This window comes from Candoia aspera, chromosome 1 (genome assembly GCF_035149785.1).
Source record: "Candoia aspera isolate rCanAsp1 chromosome 1, rCanAsp1.hap2, whole genome shotgun sequence".
In the NCBI taxonomy this organism is placed as follows: domain Eukaryota; kingdom Metazoa; phylum Chordata; class Lepidosauria; order Squamata; family Boidae; genus Candoia; species Candoia aspera.
This window is the reverse complement of record NC_086153.1, coordinates 69,907,728-69,926,761: the sequence shown is the minus strand read 5'-3', so window position 1 is coordinate 69,926,761 and position 19,034 is coordinate 69,907,728. Positions and strand designations below refer to the sequence as shown.

General features: G+C 39.2%; 1 protein-coding gene across 1 annotated transcript in view; it reads left to right on the top strand.

Moving 5' to 3' along the window:
- WDR64 (WD repeat domain 64) overlaps positions 1 to 19,034 on the top strand; it is an 86,555-nt gene that overhangs the window by 53,723 nt on the left and 13,798 nt on the right. The window contains exons 18-24 of the mRNA XM_063291047.1: positions 2,155 to 2,248; positions 6,495 to 6,537; positions 7,798 to 7,943; positions 9,642 to 9,747; positions 15,033 to 15,094; positions 17,133 to 17,242; positions 17,840 to 18,028. Coding sequence (XP_063147117.1) covers positions 2,155 to 2,248; positions 6,495 to 6,537; positions 7,798 to 7,943; positions 9,642 to 9,747; positions 15,033 to 15,094; positions 17,133 to 17,242; positions 17,840 to 18,028 — 750 coding nt within the window. The remainder of the gene's footprint in view (positions 1 to 2,154; positions 2,249 to 6,494; positions 6,538 to 7,797; positions 7,944 to 9,641; positions 9,748 to 15,032; positions 15,095 to 17,132; positions 17,243 to 17,839; positions 18,029 to 19,034) is intronic.

The following is a 19,034-nucleotide window of genomic DNA, read 5'->3' as shown; positions in this document are numbered from 1 at the left end:
GATCTCATCAGCTTCATCCAGTGACAACTTTCACGGTCTCCCTCTTGATCAATTGACTCATTCACTCTTCCTTTATGGATCTCTTTTGCAATATGATCCTTATTATTCTCTCAACGTCATCAAATCACCCCAACATACTTCTTACATACTGGTCAGTTATTCTTGTGTTCAGTCCACATTCATTCGGTACCCATTCATTCTTGACTTTGCTGTTCTTGCTTTATCACACAGATGTCTTGACTGCATTCAGCTTACTTTTGTTTCTCCTAACATAACCAACTTTCCGTTCCATGTTACAAAGTGGGCAGAAGCATACTCTTATAAACAGCTACTTTTGCTTCTTTCAACAAACATTCATTTCTTGCAACAGACACATATTCCCTACTACCTTTCTGCCACATCTTAAAATTTCTCCATCCATTTTTCTATCTTTAGTAAACATTCTACTAAAATATAAAAAATCATCTACTTGCTCCAATTTTTCACAATTGGTACATAACTTACAATAATTCATTCCATTTTCTCTGTCAGATAAAATTAGCTTGGTCTTTGATGCATTAATTTTCAGATCTATACCCTTTTGGCATCATATAATCTGTCTAACATTCACTGCAAATAATTTTTCAGGTTCTCAGCCAACAATATGGTATCACGTATATGAAAACATATGGCTGTTCACATCCATGACCTAACAATGCAATAATGTGTTAACCAGTGAAAGGGACAACACACATCCTTGTCTTACTCCCCATTCAGTATTGAACCATTCACTAAGTATACAGTAAACCACAAACATACAATCAACTTTATTTCTCACATTCACACATTCCTCAATTATTAGCTAAAGAACAGAAGTCTGGTCTGCACATCCAATGGTAGACATAAAGCTGCACCACACTTCCCAGATTTTGCTCATGGTCACCTTTTGGACCCTTTCAAACAGACACCTATGCTGGCACACTTAAGCAATTAATAACCCCCCTGTAGTTTTTGCAGTCACTCTTCCGATCTTTCCCATTGTATAGGTAACAGGAATAGTGTTCTTCCAAGTGTTATGCACAAATGTAGTCTTCATATATGCTTAAACATCAGACAGCTACACCCATATTTTTTAAAATTCTGGTTGTCTCACCCACACCTGCAGCCTTACATTTCTAAACTTTCTCACAATATTAGGATTTTTTTCCTTTTTTTCTTAGATGCTAACATTCAGAACCTCTCGTCATCCTTGTAACTTTTACTAATTCTCTCACTTTTTCATCATACACCTTAAATCAATTATGCATGTACCTTTATATTTATTCCTCTGTGCTGTGTTCATATGAATAGGCTTATGCTTAAACAATATATTGAATACACTTTTTCTGACCAGATATTCACCAGTCACCATTCTCATTCATTTTTCAGTCTCCAAGTGGCTCAGTCGTTTCTTCTACAGTATACTCTTTTGTCTCCTTTCAACCCCCATCCAATCATATATCCTAGCAGAATATTTTTGATTCCTGCAAACATTCATTCAGAACATTTTACAAATTTCCCCAAAACTCATATCCACAGGAGTTTGCCAATTTGCTTCCTTTCATTCATGCATGTTATCTGTTATTTCATGGTCTTTACCATGTACCCCTCCTAAATGCCTTGGTCATCAGCAGATGAACCCATCAACACTGACTACCACTGCCCATCATGGTTTACTCAGCCAAGACTTTCACATGATTGTTAATAATAAGGATTGTACTGGTCAGTTTTTGCACATTTTCATCAGAATGCCACAAGCATAAGCAAGGGGAGCTTACAGTATTCTATGCAAGGTAAGATCTCCCATTTAGAGACTTCTAGAGGGAAATCAGCTAACCAAGTTTCATTAATTTACAGCCCAGCTATATGCATCTCAGGATGTGACTGGTATTACTCAAAGTCTGAATGATGAAAATAATGACTTCAATTCCCCTTCCCTCCAAAGCATTTGCTATTTATACTGATTTTTTAAAACTGTTTTTAGAAACCTGCTGTTCTGACTTCAGAACAAGCTTTGTGGTAGGTTTATTGGGAAAAAAATAAGCTATAAGGTGGTTAATGCATTCTTAAGAATATGATCAATATTTTCAGATACTGATAATATACTGGCCCTCCTGGATTTTATTTTCCATGCAGGCAAATGAGTGAATCTTCCACCTCTTGTTCAGATCCACAGTGGGGGGATGTTTCTACACAGGAAGGAGAAGAAAATGCTTCAGTGTTAAAGATGGTATGTTCCTTTTGGGAAGGAAAAATGGTAAAAATTAGTTGTTTTTGCATGTATGTGTAAATGTGTTAAAAAGGCAGATCCTCAAGTAAAAACTATGGTCATCAGTTCAAAATGAGAGAGTTAGGAATGTGATTGCAAACCATTCTTACAGCATAACAAGGTATCAAAAATACATCCTATCATTTCCTGCTGTGATGAAGAAAGTGGGAGAAACCACAGTCATCCTGTGAGTAGAATGGCAAAATTTTCAACCCAACTCAATGACTGTCGGATTGACTAATGGCAATTACACTATATAAAGAAGTGATCTGCTTCTGCAAATTTTATCTATATGCCAAGATGGGATGTAGCAAGGTAAGGCTGCCTCCTCACCAAAATGTTTTGTTCTTTTCTCAGTACCAGAGCCAACACAGAAAGGGTGGTAGTGCTTTTTATAATTACAAAATGAGGGATAAATTTTAGATGATGCACTGGGTAAAAAAAAGTCGATAGAAGCCAAATCCTCCTCTTCCTCCTCATTACTGAAAATATAGAATTTAGTCTTTCTGGCTAGTCATTTCATATCAACAGAAGGGTACCTTGTTTTGTTTGTCTAAGGGTGGAACTTGCGGATAGGCTATTGCATGATTATTTCAAAGATGCAATATACTGTCTATTGCCATTTTGTGGCATTAGATAGCTTACAGACTTCTACAATTCTGTGTTACCTGTTAACATAACTAAGATCAGCAACATAACAATTTTGATCTGAAAGACTAAAATAAAGGTATGTAGCAAAAAGAGGACCATCCTCAAATCTTGTTGTTGTTGTTCCACAAAAAAAAGAGTAAGGGATTTATATTAGATAGTGAGAATGGCAAAATGTGTCCCATTGGTGGTCTAAAAGTGTGGGTGGATTGTATGGGATGATCTTGTAGGTAATTTGGTCTTAAAGAAGCGAGACTCTGTACCCCCATTGTGAACCTTGGAATAGACCCTGTGGGGTTTTTAAGCAGAAGCAACAGTTATCCTTCCACACCTACCTGTTCCATCACAAATATTCTAAGGCCATTGCAAATAATCAAGTACTTTCACTTCAGTGCTCCTTGCAGCTAGACTAAACAGCTCTATTTTTATAGCCTTTCTGAATACTAGGAGGGCGTGTGCTATATGGATCTTTGGGGAGACTGTTCCAGAAGCAGCTGTTTCTAGCATTCCACTGAGGGAGGAACTCCAGCACTCCGATCCATGGCTGCATTCTAATCTAATTCTAAATTGTGGGAAAGTATTACTTTAAAAAAGCTTTAGGTATACAGACTTTTCTCCCATCGCTTCCTATTGCTTATTATAGACTAGGATCACAAAACATGCTGAATCATAATAAATTAGTATCCTTCATGAGCCACTGATTGTGGTTTGTAAATCATGCTTTAGTATTATATATAATCTAGGCTATTATGGTTTGTTCCACAAACCATGATTAAAACAAACCATAGCTCAGCATATGTGACCTACCATAAATAACTAAATCCACACAAATGATGGTTAATCTTAATCATGGTATAGTGAAGCAGGGTAATTTCAAGGCATGGTTTCTGATCCAGGTAACCTCCTCCTATCTGTGGCTCAAAGTTTCAGCAGAACTGCAGAGCACCAGCTACCTTAAACTATTGTTCTGAGATTGCATTTAACGATAAATCACTGTTCGCTGAAAACAGCAGCAAAAGCATGCCAGCGGACAAGGAGAGTGCATTCTGTCCTCAGGCAGGCTGTGACTAAATATAGATTATTATGGCTTCAAGACTGAGCCAGCTCTTTTTTCTCTATTTTGTTTACCATTAATCATGATGAAGGTTCATAGCATACTGAAAAGCATCTGTGCTTCTCTGCGATATTTGGGTTGATCTTAATAAAATAATAAATTACTGCTGATGCACACTAGTTATTGCTGATCCATGCTGGATGATTGAGAAAGTCAAATACCAAGAAGAAGTCACTATGTGCTTCATTGATTATATAAAGGGCTTCAATTGTGTCAATCAAATCAAGCTGTAGAATGTGCTCAGAAAAATGGGAATCCCAGAACAGCTCATTGTCCTCATGAGAAACTTATATACACGTCAGGATGCCACAATCTGGATGGAAATGGTGAAACAGAGTGGCTCCAGGTTGGCAAAAGAGTGGAACAAGGCTGTACACTCCCCCCTTATTTACTCAACCTATATCATAAATATATATTAAGGGAAGCTGGATTGGAAGAAGGTGAGTGTGGTTTCAAAATTAGAGGAAGAAACACCAATAACCTGTGCCATGCTGATGATACTACCCTGATAGCTGGAAATGCAAAGGATATGCAAGCTTTAGTAATAAAAGTCAAGAAGCAGAGTGAAAAAAATGACATTAAAATTAAATATAAAGGAAACTAAACTATTGACAGCAGGTGCAACAAGCAGCCTTAGAATTGACAATGAAGATATTGAATTGGTAGATATCTTCTGCCTTTTAGGATCAACCATTGACAGTAAAGGAACAAGCAGTCAAGAAATATGCTGCAGACTAGCACTTGGTACAGCAACCATGAAGGCCTTGGAAAAGATATTCAAATGTTGTGATGTGTCGATACTGATAAAGATCAGAATAGTGCAAGCCATGGTATTCCCTGTGACACTCTATGGAAGCGAAAGTTGGTCTTTAAAGAAGTAGGATAGGAAGAGTATTGATGCTTTTGCACTTTGGTGTTGGAGAAGACACCTGAGAATTCAGGGTACAGCCAAGAAAACAAACAAATGGATCATTGAACAAATCAACCCAGAATTCTCACTCAAATCACAAATGATCAGGCTCAAATTATCCTACTCCAGACACATTATGCGAAGACATGGCTCTCTGGAGAAGGCTCTAATGTTGGGAAAGGTAAAATGAAAGAGAAGAAACGGACAACCAGCAGCAAGATGGATGGACTCACATTGTTGGAAGTGTGTTTTGGAAGATCTGAAAGACCAGGTTAGGGACAGGTTGTCATGGAGAAAATCTATCTATATGGTATCTATGCGGTCGCTAAGAGTTGACACCGACTTGATGGCACATAGAATAATCAATCAATCTTAATAAAGCCTGCTGTGAATATGAAAGCTTTGTTATTGCACTTTCTTACTTTTTCTTGAGCTGATTTCATCCATGCTTATATTTTCCAAGTGTTCTCATTTAACCTGGAAGATTCTGTTCTGACATCTATGCATATATGTGTAAGGAAAGAACAATTAAAATTTGTCTGAAAATGCAAGCTGCAATAGCAACTGCATGCAAACTGTATGCTGAGCATATGCATAGGGAGAATTTTCTCAGGGGCAATAATATTCCTCAGTTAAACCAGGAAATCTCTAATATGCCATGGTTTCCTTTTCACCAGAACTGAAAAACGGTTTATGAACTTTGGAAACTAAAAAATCAAACCATTAGATAAAATTAGACAAAGGCCCAAATGAAATAGGTCTAGAAAAATCAAATACAAATAAAACCTTTCTAATAAATAAAACTTACATACACTTTATCATGATGAAACGTGGTAGTGGTATGTAGTAGTACCATGGTAGGTACTATAAAAATAAATACAGAGTTGGAGTAATTCTTAGAAGCAACAGACATCGTACCTAAGCTGAAACTTCCTAAGGTCCTGTAGTTTTCAAACAACAACCAAGTACAGGAATGGATCTGCTGGAAACAGGAAACAGGAATTTACTTCATATAGACTTTCCCATCCATTATGAAGAGGACAGCAGGAAAGTGAAGCTTTTATTTACCTTGCTGAGGAACAGGATAAAAAGATTTGTATTAGCCCAAAGCTCAGCACTACTTCTACACTATTTACTCTGCTGGTAGCATTAAAGCCTACTTTCCCCAAAAATACAATGAGATGGCAGGTTGGTATATCTTCTTTAAATAAATCAGCAGGCAGGAGGAGGACTGGACTGCTGTGTCACAGTATCGAGAACTTTAGTAAGCACATGGAATTTTGGAATGTCTAAACTTGGGGACATAATTATTTGGCCCATTCTAAATTCCCAAAGGCCTCCTGATGCAGGCTAAAAACTCTAGAAGAGCATTCACCCCATATATTCAGAAAAAATGCATGTTTTATTCAATGTGCTCATTATGACAACATTTAAAAATGATTATATATTTTTTCTTAAAGTAGGCAGCAGGATTAATGTAAGTTTGAATTGGGTTGAGAAAAACTACTTTCTAAATTTCTGCTGTTTGGTTTCAGAATGGTGTTAAAAGTGAAACTGCTGGTATAGCAACTCTTTCAGGTATGGATCAGAATAATTTGAGTTCCTTTATAAAATAAGCTATATTTTAAGAGTATGTTTAAGAAATTCTTTTTAAATATTGCAACAGCTAGTTAATTTGAAATTATTTCAGTGACAGGCCAAGAAAATTGCAACTGAATGGTGGGCATACAGTACATTATTAAATCTCATGATATAATATGACAAATAATTATGTTCAAAGAAAGAAAAGCATCAGTGTTGTTTGACTGTTGAATCATGTTCTGCTTCAGAAACAAAATCTCCACATTCTTCCCCTTCAGAAAGCAAAGGAATAATTCCCAAAGCTCTATATCAATTCCAGAGGGAAAATTTGTAGAAGAACTTATTTCATAATACACATCCTAACCTTGATCTTGAAAAACTAAACAGGTTTGGATTGATTGGATGGAAAATCACTAGGAAATCCCAGGAAATTGAGAAGTTGAAAAAATATCCTGAAGGAAAGCAATGACATGCTGTTTCCATGTTGTTGCTAACAAAACTCTGTGGACATTTCCTTGAAGTCATCAGGATCAAGTTTGACTCAATAGAGACTTGATTATTTATGTCATAAAACTCTGATGTGTTTTATGCTAATTGAAAACTGACATTGTGGGTGGTTGTTGTATAAGGTTTGGTTTTTAGGTCATACTGAGCTTTAATTATTCAGAACAATCTTCCCCAAGCAGGCACTACCCAGAACTCCCAGCCATCATAACCAAATTTGGGGAACATATCTGAACAACATACAGGAGGACTGTTCAGATACTCTTTTCCTACCCATAAATGTTTGCCTCTTCCAGTTCCAATTAAGTGGCTAGTGCACTGCAATCAAGGACTGAAACAAGTTTAATAGTATAATCCTGGGGAATGGGGGCATGTAGGGGCAGTGGGAGAGGTAAAAAAGTCAAGTTGGCTGAAACTGTGCAATGAAAGCCCTGCCCTTTTTAATGGGTGTTGCACATGTGATGCACCTAAAATAAAGCAAGGCTTCAATTGCATAGTCCTGGCTGGCATCTTGACCCTTTTTTGCCACCCTTCTAGACATCTTTGCCTGGGATGCTTGATTATCTATCCAAGCAAGCTGTGGCCCATACATTTAGAAAGCTTTTCCTTGGGAGCCTTGAAAAGAATCATTGTGACTGGTTGGTTGGAATAGGGTGTGCTAATACATCTCATGATACGACATGACCAACAAGTTATGTTCAAGGAAAGAAGAATATGAATACTGTTTGAAGGATGAATTATCTTCTGCTTTAGAAACAAAGCTTCCAGATTCTCTCCCCTCGGGAAGCAAAGGAATAATACCTAATGTATTATTAGTTGGAAAAGAAACTGATCGTTGCACTGTACCCATACTTGCCTCAGCACATGAAGACGGTTTCATTTACCTGTGGACTATTACGGTAGGTCCTTTTATAAAACTGTACTGAAGGAGTGAAGAATGTATTCAAGCGCTTTCGATTATGTTCTCATCCAGTCAAGGGCCTTTTCTGCACCTTCTATGTTTTCCTCTTCTTCTGTTCTCTCCAAAACACATAAAACTACTCACACTTTTTTCTATGCCATTAGGTGGTTCATTTGGCTTTAGCTTAATGTGCTGTATTGTCCTGTCTCAGGCCACGCACCCACAAAAACACAGAGGTGGCTGCAAACTTTACTGAGAAGTTTGTGAAGCAAATAAACAAGGGGCAAAGGAACTGTGAGTACAAATGCAGACAGACATGCACACGCAGTAGAGAAACAAGTCCCCAAAAGTCCAGCAAGCTTGCCTTAAAAGAGTTCCAATCCAAAAAGGCGGGCACAAGAGTGGTCAAGCGAAGTCCAAGGGTCCAGTCCAGGTCCAGAGTCAGAGTCACGAGGTTCCAAATTGGGAGTCAAGGCACACGGAGTCTGGGTAAACAAACGGTTCTTGCCAATGATTGTTTTGCTCAGTGCTCTCCTTGAAAAGCAGCAGCCCTGGTGTTGCTCATTTGGAAGGGTGAGGCTCCTGTCTTGCGAGGAGCCTTGCAGAGCGCCTTTGCTCTGCTCTCCTCTCCGCACAGTGAGCCCTTGCAGTGGGAGGGGGTGGCAGCTCAGACTCCCCTTCTTCAGAGACTGGTGACAGCTGTGCCTGCTGGTTACCAGCCAGCCCCACCTCTTCTGCCTGCAGCTCCTCAGGCAGCAGTTTGTTCAGCAACTCTGGAACTGGCTGCTGGTTGTCAATCTCATCGAAGTCCAAGCTGGCCATGACATGTATGAACCCAGCATTTTGGTTTGTCTATGCCTAATGTGCAAATCAGGCCTTTATGCTTGAGCAACAAACCATTGTTTAAAAAAGTCTTGGCTTAGAATAACACGTGAACACAGTATATGTCATGCGCTGCCTACTACTGAGTAAAACACAGACACTAATTTAGGGAAGATCAGGTTCTGGTTTATTTCAGCATAGTGCATAGCTAGAAAAAGCTGAGAGTGAAGGGAGCGCGCCGGTGCGGGGTTTAAATAGCCCACGCCGGTCAGCGCCCTCCCCCCCCCCACCTTGGGTTGTGTCATCCCCCCAAGTCCTGTATGCTTCGTTGCCGGTAGGTGAGGGGTCGCGGGGCCCCTGCTGGTGCCCCGGGCTTCTCTCGTAATCGTCTTCTTCCTCTGGCCGGTGATTGCTTTCAGCTGGGCGATATCCTTTGCGTTCCTGCTGACAGCTCCAGGCATGCCTCGTGATCCGCCCTGTCTTTGTCGCTCTTTCTTCCCCCTTTGTGTTCTTTTGACTGGATTTTCCGGCCGGGGTCGTTCCCTTCTCCTCGGGGTCTGTGTCTGTTGTTGTGCGTCGCTTTGCTTATCTTTTAATCCCTTGCTCTTGTTTCCGTGGTATTGTTATGGGTGCCGTTGTGCTCATGCATTCAGCTCAACGGTGCTCATGACAGTATAGTACACTGAGTACAGTATAATTTTCTTAGAAGGAAGTAGGCATAATGTTCTACTGTAAGTCAATTTAATGGCTAAAACTGAAGGTTTTGATTTTGTTAGGTATGAAAATGTGTATGACTCATGCAACTCCCAAGTCCTAACTGCCAGATAATTCTGATCTGTTAAAATAAAGTGTGATTACATTTCTGTTTGTAAAGGGAGATCTACTGAAAGAAATTTTGCCTTTCACAAAACATCCTCCAATTCCTTTGACAGCACTTTGTGCTGATGCGTCTACCAAAATGCTTTTTGCTGCTAATAAAGGTAAGCTATATTGCTCAGGTATGATTGTTATACACTATTTTGTGAGAGAGAATACACCCACGCACACATAACCACACAGAAAAATTATATCCACCATATCAAATAGAATGGCTACTTAAACCATCCACCTCCAGTATGTTGGACACTATCTCCCAAATTTCCCAGTCATCAAATATAGAGGGTGGAGAAAATTAAAAATTAAACTGTAGTTGAACATTGAAGATGGCCTCCCGGTCTGGATCCATCAAGAACTATTCAAGAGAATTCTTCAGGAATACTTGATGGATCAAACCTCCAGAAGTTCTGATCAGTGCCCTGATACCATCCGAGATCCATTGTCAGCATTTTGGGTGGTTCTTCATGAACAAAATAGCCTGGATTCATACCATACTTGATTATTCTTTAGGCAATGTTGCACCGAGGGTACCTACTGCATTGTATCTTAATTTCTGTGTAAATCAGTTTTGTTGCTTGGCCCCTTAAAAGTTGGACAATATTCTTGGATCTCTTTGTGCTACCACTTACATGTTAATCCCTCCCTGACTTGGCTAACGAGCTTTTAAAGTCTCTATCCTATCAGTGATCATTCAGATAATTTTGAAGCTATCATTGGGCCTGGCTGTGGACCCACTAACAGCTAGTACGTATTCACACCAAGCTGGTGGAGAAGGCAATACCATGCTGCAGCTCTAGAATGAAACAGATTTTCTTACTACTTTCCCATATGAGCATAGAACAAGGTTTGGCCTAGAAATAGCCATTATTGTCCTGATGGATGATTATATCAGGAAAGAGATGGGGGAGCAAGCCATGGAACTCTGCAGCTTTTGATGTGGTATCTTGTTCGAGCACTGGACAGTTGGAGGCTGTGCTTTGTGGGGTTCTACTCTACTACCCTGTTTCTGGGCAGAAGGTGGTACTGGGAAGCTTGTGCTTGTCACATTGTGAATTGTCCCCTCAGGATTCTGTTTTGTCTCCCTTGTTATTTAACATCTATATGACACCACTGGGAAATATCACTTGCAAGTCTGGAGCTAGTTGTCATCAATATGCTGGTGATACTCAGTTATAGTCCTCCTCTCCTGCCAGTTCAGGGCTGGACATCTTCAGATCTTTCATGTTTCATGAGACTATAAGGACTTGGAGGTGGAAGAGTAAGTTGAAGTTACTGATTGTTAGGGCTGAGAACTCAGCATTCAGGAGTTCATCGCTGAAAGTCTTTTTACTGGTCCTACATTTGATGTCAACAACCCCTTTAGTTTTCCACCGCAATTTCAAAAATTGCTGTTAAAAAGTCCTTCCCATATAACTGTTTAGGAAGGAGCTGAAAATATATTTGGGGTTCTTTTATGTTTTATTCCTTTATGTTTTTATTTTTGTTGTTATTTATGTATGTCTGATTTTTTTTTAATATTGTGATATGGTTTAAACTGTTACTTTGTTTGTAAGCCACCCAGTGTCACTTTTTGTGAGATGGGTGGCTATATAAATTTGCTAAATAAATAAAATAAATATTTACTTTTCTAGGCTTTGCATGATACTGTTATATCAGTTATATTTTAACGTTTTTCTGAATGTGTTAACATACATATAATCCAACCGAACTGTTAAAATAGTGGGTAATTTGTATATTTTCTAAAGAAATAAATCATGTATGTAAGAAAATAATATACCTAACTACAAAAAACTATGCAAGGAATTAAGCTGGTGAGGCAGAAATCAGGCCTTCTTAGACTAGACAGAACCTTTATATAAACACCATGCCATTGTCTCCCTGTTTTAAGGCTAGGAAGAGAAGAACCAAATTTCAATTGCCTCAAAAAGGCAGGAGGAAAAAGGATGAGAATTTAAATTCTGGAGTAGACCTCTGGGTTCTGCAGGAAGCAGATCTTCTACATCTATATGACTTTTTTCTTATCTTGGATAAAGCAAATTATCTAGACATATGGGGTTCAGGAGCTACTGATATAAGCACATTCCTCAAAACAAAGTGGAGAATATAGATTTATTGCCATGCCTGGCATGAAGTCTGACCCTATGTAAGATAATAGCAAGAGTGCTTAAAATTCCATGTATCTTTAAGCTGATGGCAGTATTTGTTGAGTCTATCTTTCATAGTAATATAAATAAGGTTTTGGTAAAATGAAAATGTGTTTATAGCCTTAAACACTTTTTAAAATTAGAGAAATAGGTTTCTCTGATATGAAATTATAGAAATATTCCTATTTAAATGGAAAACATCCATCTACATTTTAGGTCTGCCTAACATATTCCATTTTAGAAATATTAGAGGAGGAAAACTATCTACATCCTTTTTTAAATGAAATCACATGTTGTCTAGTTGCTTCCGACTCTTCATGACTTCATGGACCAGCCCACGCCAGAGCTTCCTGTTGGTTGTTGCCACCCCCAGCTCCCCCAGGGACGAGTCCGTCACCTCTAGAATATCATCCATCCATCTTGTCCTTGGTTGGCCCCTCTTCCTTTTGATGGAGTGTTTAAAGGTTAATAAAAGAACTCCAAGCAGCTAACAACCATCTTGCAAAGTAGAAGCAAGACCCAAAACTTGCATATTAAGGTTAATTACATTCAGAAAATAATTCAGTCTTCACACAGTTGTTAGATGAAGAGGAGGGAAAAAACCAGTAGCTTACATCTATTCAGCAGATCTGGATACAAGTAGCTTCATAGTAGAAAGCATTTATTCATCACTGGTTCTTTGGAAATAGAAATGTCTGTGTGCAAGCGAGATGGAAGGACGAGAGCTGCATTCTGCAGGTGTGCCCAAGAGGTAATGGAGATTGTTAATCCCCAAACCCAAGGAGGAGGAGGAAGTGGAAATCAGGTGACCCATGTGACATCCCACAAGCACAAGAGAGATGCATTTACTAGAAAGACCCCCTTATGTTTATGAGACAATGCTGAGTTGATAATTCCAACACCTTTTGCCTTCCACTTTCCCTAGCATCATCATCATCTCCAGGGTGTCCTCTCTTCTCATTATATGGCCAAAGTACTTCAGTTTTGCCTTTAATATCATTCCCTCAAGTGAGCAGTCTGGCTTTATTTCCTGGAGGATGGACTGGTTTGATCTTCTCGCAGTCCAAGGCACTCTCAGAATTTTCCTCCAACACCACAGTTCCAAAGCATCTATCTTCCTTCTCTCAGCCTTCCTTATGGTCCAGCTCTCACAGCCATATGTAACTACGGGGAACACCATTGCTTTAACTATGCAGACCTATGCGGACTTTCGTTGTCAATGTGATGTCTCTGCTCTTAACTATTTTATCAAGAGTTGTCACTGCTCTCCTCCCAAGAATTAAACATCTTCTGATTTCCTGGCTGCAGTCTGCGTCTGCAGTAATCTTTGTGCCTAGAAATACGAAGTCTTTCACTGCCTCTACATTTTCTCTCTCTATTTGCCAGTTATCAGTCAAGCTGGTGGCCATAATTTTTTGTTTGTTTGCTTGTTTGTTTTTGAGGTTTAAGTGCAACCCAGCTTTTGCACTTCCTTCTTTCACCTTTGTCATAAGGCTCCTCAGTTCCTCCTCGCTTTCAGCCATCCAAGTGGTATCATCTGCATATCTGAGATTGTTAATGTTTCTTCCAGCCATTTTAACCCCAGTCTTGAATTCTTCAAGCCCAGCACATCGCATGGTGTGTTCTGCATACAAGTTGAATAGGTAGGGTGAGAGTATACAGCCCTGCTGTACTCCTTTCCCAATCTTAAACCTGTCTGGTGTTCCGTGGTCTGTTCTTACCGTTGCTACTTGGTCGTTATACAGATTCCTCAGGAGGCAGACAAGGTGACTTGCTTTTCCCATACCACCAAGAACCTGCCACAGTTTGTTATGTTCCACACAGTCAAAGGCTTTAGAATAGTCAATAAAACAGAAATAGATGTTTTTCTGAAACTCGCTGGCTTTTTCCATTATCCAGCGGATATTGGCAATTTGGTCTCTAGTTCCTCTGCCTTTTCTAAACCCAGCCTGTACATCTGGCAATTCTCGCTCCATGAACTGCTGAAGTCTACCTTGCAGGATCTTGAGCATTACCTTACTGGCATGTGAAATGAGTGCCACTGTTCGATAGTTTGAACATTCTTTCGTGTTCCCCTTTTTTGGTATGGGGATATAAGTTGATTTTTTCCAGTCTGATGGCCATTCTTGTGTTTTCCAAATTTGCTGGCATATAGCATGCATTACCTTGACAGCATCATCTTGCAAGATTTTGAACAGTTCAGCTGGGATGCCGTCGTCTCCTGCTGCCTTGTATTAGAAATCACATATTTGTTCATTTAACCGAATGATTTTTTCTTGGAAATGTGCTGAAAACTATATCTTCCTGCTGTGGTAAAGAAAAATATGTATCTTCTTCTCCTCATATTATTAAGGAAAATAGAAACTTGTCCTTTTTAACCAGGTGTACCTGGAAATCTCTCTTAAAGTCTGGTTAACTTTTCAATTCTGAATGAAACTTATTAACGGCATTGTGTGACTGAAGTTTTTTTTAACAGTGCATTTGGAAGAATTGTATATTGTAATACACAGTGTAGTGTGATGTACATAAATGATGTTGAAAAGTTTGCAAAGCTCAGACCTCGTGCTTATATTACAGCTTATATTGCCAACTGATCCATTTGTTTCCCTTATCAATCCCTCACCAATTTGTTTTCTCACTTTTTCCCCCTTGAAATTCTCTCTGTCAGGTTTCTATTCTTGTTCTCCCCCCTCTCTCTACTCTGGGTCTTTTTGTAAAGGGAACATTCTTGAGTAGGGTCATGATAGCTCCCCAGCCTGAGAAAAAGTAGAAAACATAGGTTTCCAAATTGCCCACAAGAGAGTGGGTCAGGGCTCTTCTAAGGAAGATTTGTGAAAAAAATAAAACAACAGTTGTCACAAGCAGATAGTTGGGGAGAAGGGGTTCGAGCTTATTGACAAAATTTCATGAATGGTAAATATATGTCCTACCAATTTACTTGCAATATTTGAGTCCACACATATGAACACTAAACATGAAACATACGGAGTTATTGAAGAATCAGTGCTGGAGAAACAGCTAATATAAAAAGCTGTTCATATTAAGCTGTCTTTAGTCGGAACAAGATATCAGCCATCAAGAGACCCTGTTTGAATCCATCAAATGACATTGCTCGCTTGATATCTATTCTCCTCCTTAACTTATTTACAGAATGCTGATGCCATACAATTATCTTAGGGTTGGACCTTGGCCAATTCTGTAATATGAAAAAGTTCTATTTTTTTAATAGATGATTTGTCTTACAGAGGGAAATGTTATCCAATGGAATGTTGGCTCATTCCTGGAAGATCCGAAAAATCCCAACAAGGTGAGCAAAATGCAAAATAGTATTTCCGATCATTAATTCACTTACATGGATTCACACATCATCCATGTTCTTTGCTTGGTTGAAATTGTATTAGATGCAGATTTAATTTTAAACTTGAAACTGAATGAAACATAAGAACAGTTAATGATTTGTATAATTCAAGAAACATCTGTGGGGATGAGAATTGCTTTCAGTGTGACTTACATGCAGATTTTTCTTTATTTCACAAAGCTGTTAAAATCACATCTGAAGTTAATGAAACATTTAATAATACAATATTTTTAAAATTAAGATTGGATTATTAATTTGGATTGCTAGACGAATCTAAGAATTATTAAAAATATTTTTTTATTAATACTGGCATTATAAAACTGTGTGCTGTGGGTGGGTGCACTACAGAGTACAAGATCCCCAGGAGCTTTGTTCCTCTGGAGAAAAAGAGGCAGGAGTGGAAGCAACTTACAGGTGTGACCTGTGACCTTCCCTGCCAGCTTCCCCATTGACTTTGCTTGTGGGAAGCCTGCATGGAAGATTGCAAATGGCAATCACATGATCATGGAACACTGCAACCATCATAAGTATGAGTGGGTTCCCAAGCTACCGTATTGCGATCACGTGACCACAGGGGTGCTAGGACGGCTGGAACTTCAAGGACCAGTCATCAGTACCGCTCATTCAGCACTGTTGTAACTTTGAATGGTTGCTGAACAAGTGGTTGTTAACCAAGGACTACCTGTACTATTTCACAGGAATCAGAAATCAAATGCACAGGTATACCTACAGATTTTAGTAGCGAATATGAGGCAGCAGTTTCATGTGGTAAGTATATCTTTTGGCTGCATCAACAGAAGTATAACATCATGGGATGTAATAGTTCTACATTATTCTGTGTTAAGCCCCATTTCAAGTATTATGTCCAGTCCTGGATGCCACACTTCAGAAATGATACAATAGGCTTAGAGAAGGGCAAGGAAGGAGGATGACTAAACAGAGCCTTAAAGAAATATTTAAGAAATCAGGATTTTTTTTCTTCAGAAAAGAAAGCTGAAGGTGATGTGATACTTCTTTTCACATATGTGAAAGTATGTCACAGGTCAAGATCATCATTTCGGAGTGCAATACAAAGAATAATGGATTTTAAGTTATAGGACTGAATATTAGGGGGGGAAAGATCTTTTAACAGTAAAAGCAGCAGTGCTAGGGTAGAACCAATTATCCAGAAATGTGGTGGTCCTCTCTTCATTGGAAGTGTATATCCGAGTCTGGAAAAGTAGCTGTTGGTGAAGCTTTAATTTGGCACTGAGCACAAAGATTTTTCCACTGAATGGCCTCTTCCAATTCTATTGTTTTAATTTCCAGGGAAGCCCCAACTCAATCAGGATTTAGAGGCAGAAGTGACAGCTGTGTAATCATTCCTATCTGTTCCATTGCTAGTATTAATAGCAGTATTTTGACTTTTATGGGTCTTGCAGCCAGACTGAAAATCTCCCTGACTGAATTCATTGTAAAAAAGCAGACTGTCAGTACAATGGTTGAATTGGAACTTATCTTATGAAGAAAATTCATAAAACGTGGATTAAGCCCAGATAGTGAAATACAGTATGTTTGTGACATCACATCAATTGAATAGGTAGCTATTTCTCCCTCTAGCTCAATTTTAAACATTTCAGTTTCCATATCAAATTAAGGATTTGAATGCACTTTGGTTGTTCTCATATTCTCATGTTTGATAAAATATGGATTTGAGGTGAGTGTCTTCATGCCTTTTTTCACAACCTTTTCTTTAAACTTCAACTGTGTGGACATTACAACTTCCTGTTATTCACCAATAATCCTAAAACTGGCATTGTAGACTGTCTCACACATACATACAGTTAAGACATAATGTGGTTTGTCTACTTTTGCATGATGTGAGAACCACCTATTAGGTCTTAGGGTTGTGTTTGAATCTGGTCACCACACCTTGTTCAACAGTGTTAAAAATTCTGGCATAACAGTACATGTAAAGACAGCCAGTGTTAACTTATTTTTTTTGCAGCGTATAAAGCAACAGATTTGCTGGCGGGCTCATTCTGCTAAAATAGTCAGCCTGTTTTGTGATAATGAAAGAAGCCTGGTGGTGACTGCATCCACGGATGGTTCTGTCAGGTTAGTTATATTTAGCTGTTGACAATGATCTGGAAGGTTTTTTTGTCTGAAGCTCCCTATCCCAGTTTTGCATACTGGCATAAACCAGCCTAGATGGTTCTTTACTAAGTGCCCATCAGCTCTGGAGCCAACCATCCATCCTATAAATGTGGCTTGGGGCTTTGGGAAGCTTACTTGGCCATGCTGGGCTCTCCTGATGGCAACTTAGCCACCACCATAAAAACATAGCCAGTACCAAAAGATGGTTAAAATATACATATTTTAAAGAGGACAAAGGGGAAATATTCAGGGCAGGTCTTACCTACACCATGTGCTCTTGGCAAGCATATTCAGTAAACTTTCCCTGTGAGCCAGCTGTTACCAAAGGGTGGCTGGTAACATCTCGGCAATTATATATATATTGTCCTGAATTGTTGGCATTTAATATATTGTCCTGAAAGATACTCCATTAAAGATTATTATAAAGCACATTGTGCTTGATTAGTATTTTTCATAAAATTACCACAATCCTCCCCATTTCACTGCCTCCAATCTCTTTTTTCTGTTTAAATGTTGACAATATTTTTAAAATATTTCTTGCTTGAATTTCTTTCACAGACTTTGGCATTCAACTCAAGGACTCTACTTTGGCTATTTTGGACAGCGCCGAGCATTTGAAATTATTGAATCCTCCGATATAATTTTGCCCTGTGATGTAAATGAAATTCCATTCACAATAAAAGAAAACAGCAAGTTTATGGAGAAAAAGCAGAAGTTTGAATATCCTATAGTCCTTGACAGGGAGAGGTGAGGTTGCACATCTGCTCTTCTGAAAGAGCACTTTCAGATCAGAAGTCATGGGAATGAGAAATTCATTAGTGTTATTATTAATTCTGCTCCAGATGTACTTTACACAGTCGTATCTGCACAGGGAGTGGCACATAATGTCAGCTAACTCAGTTTCTGTTAAATCTTTGATGGTCCTTATATACTGTCATGCTGTTAATAGGACCCTTATTTTTGTTTGGGATCAAGGCTTTTCCCCAGACCCTTCCCCAGAAATTTCTTCATCATTGGTCCATTCCTCCAAGGAAAAATCTGGAATTGTTTTGCCCCAACTACCTGAATCTCATCCAGGGTTACTCACACTAGCCCTGACACATGTGGTGGTCACTGGCTGCCTCTCTTTTTTGGTTTTTGTTTCATTGTTATGAGCCACACAGTGGCAGACAGCATCTTTTCTCGCTGTGATGCCAGACAGCAAACAGGGTCTTCAGTCTGGCGACAATTAACTCGCGTTGCAAATACTTATCCTCCACCTAGTTGCCTCAGGCAACTCACACATTCCCAAGTGCCTTGAGAAGCATCATCTCAGTGTCCTTAAGAACTTTCAACCTACAGAAAGTCCCCAGCCCTACCAGCAGCCACATCATATCCTCCAAACAATTGCTTGCTTCTTTTACGTTGGTAATGTCATTCATTGTGGTGACCTTGCTTTCCCAGTTAGAGATATGGCATGGGCACGCACTACCTTTTCCTACTCTAAGGTATTCATCCTCGCAGCGCTGTTTTCCTGTCAAATATGGCAGAGGGCCTGGATACCTGAGAGACTGCTTGACTCCAATAGTTTCTGCCTGCCCAGTACATTCCAGCAGAGTGGGTGCACTCCAGGTCCCCTCCATTAAACACTGTCATCTTGTGGGACCAAGGAAGCCTACCCCCATCCTCTGGAACAGCAGCTCCCCAGACTTAAGGACGGCACCCTCTCTCCTAGGGTTCTAGAAAGCTTTGAAAACCTGGCCTCGGTCCCAGG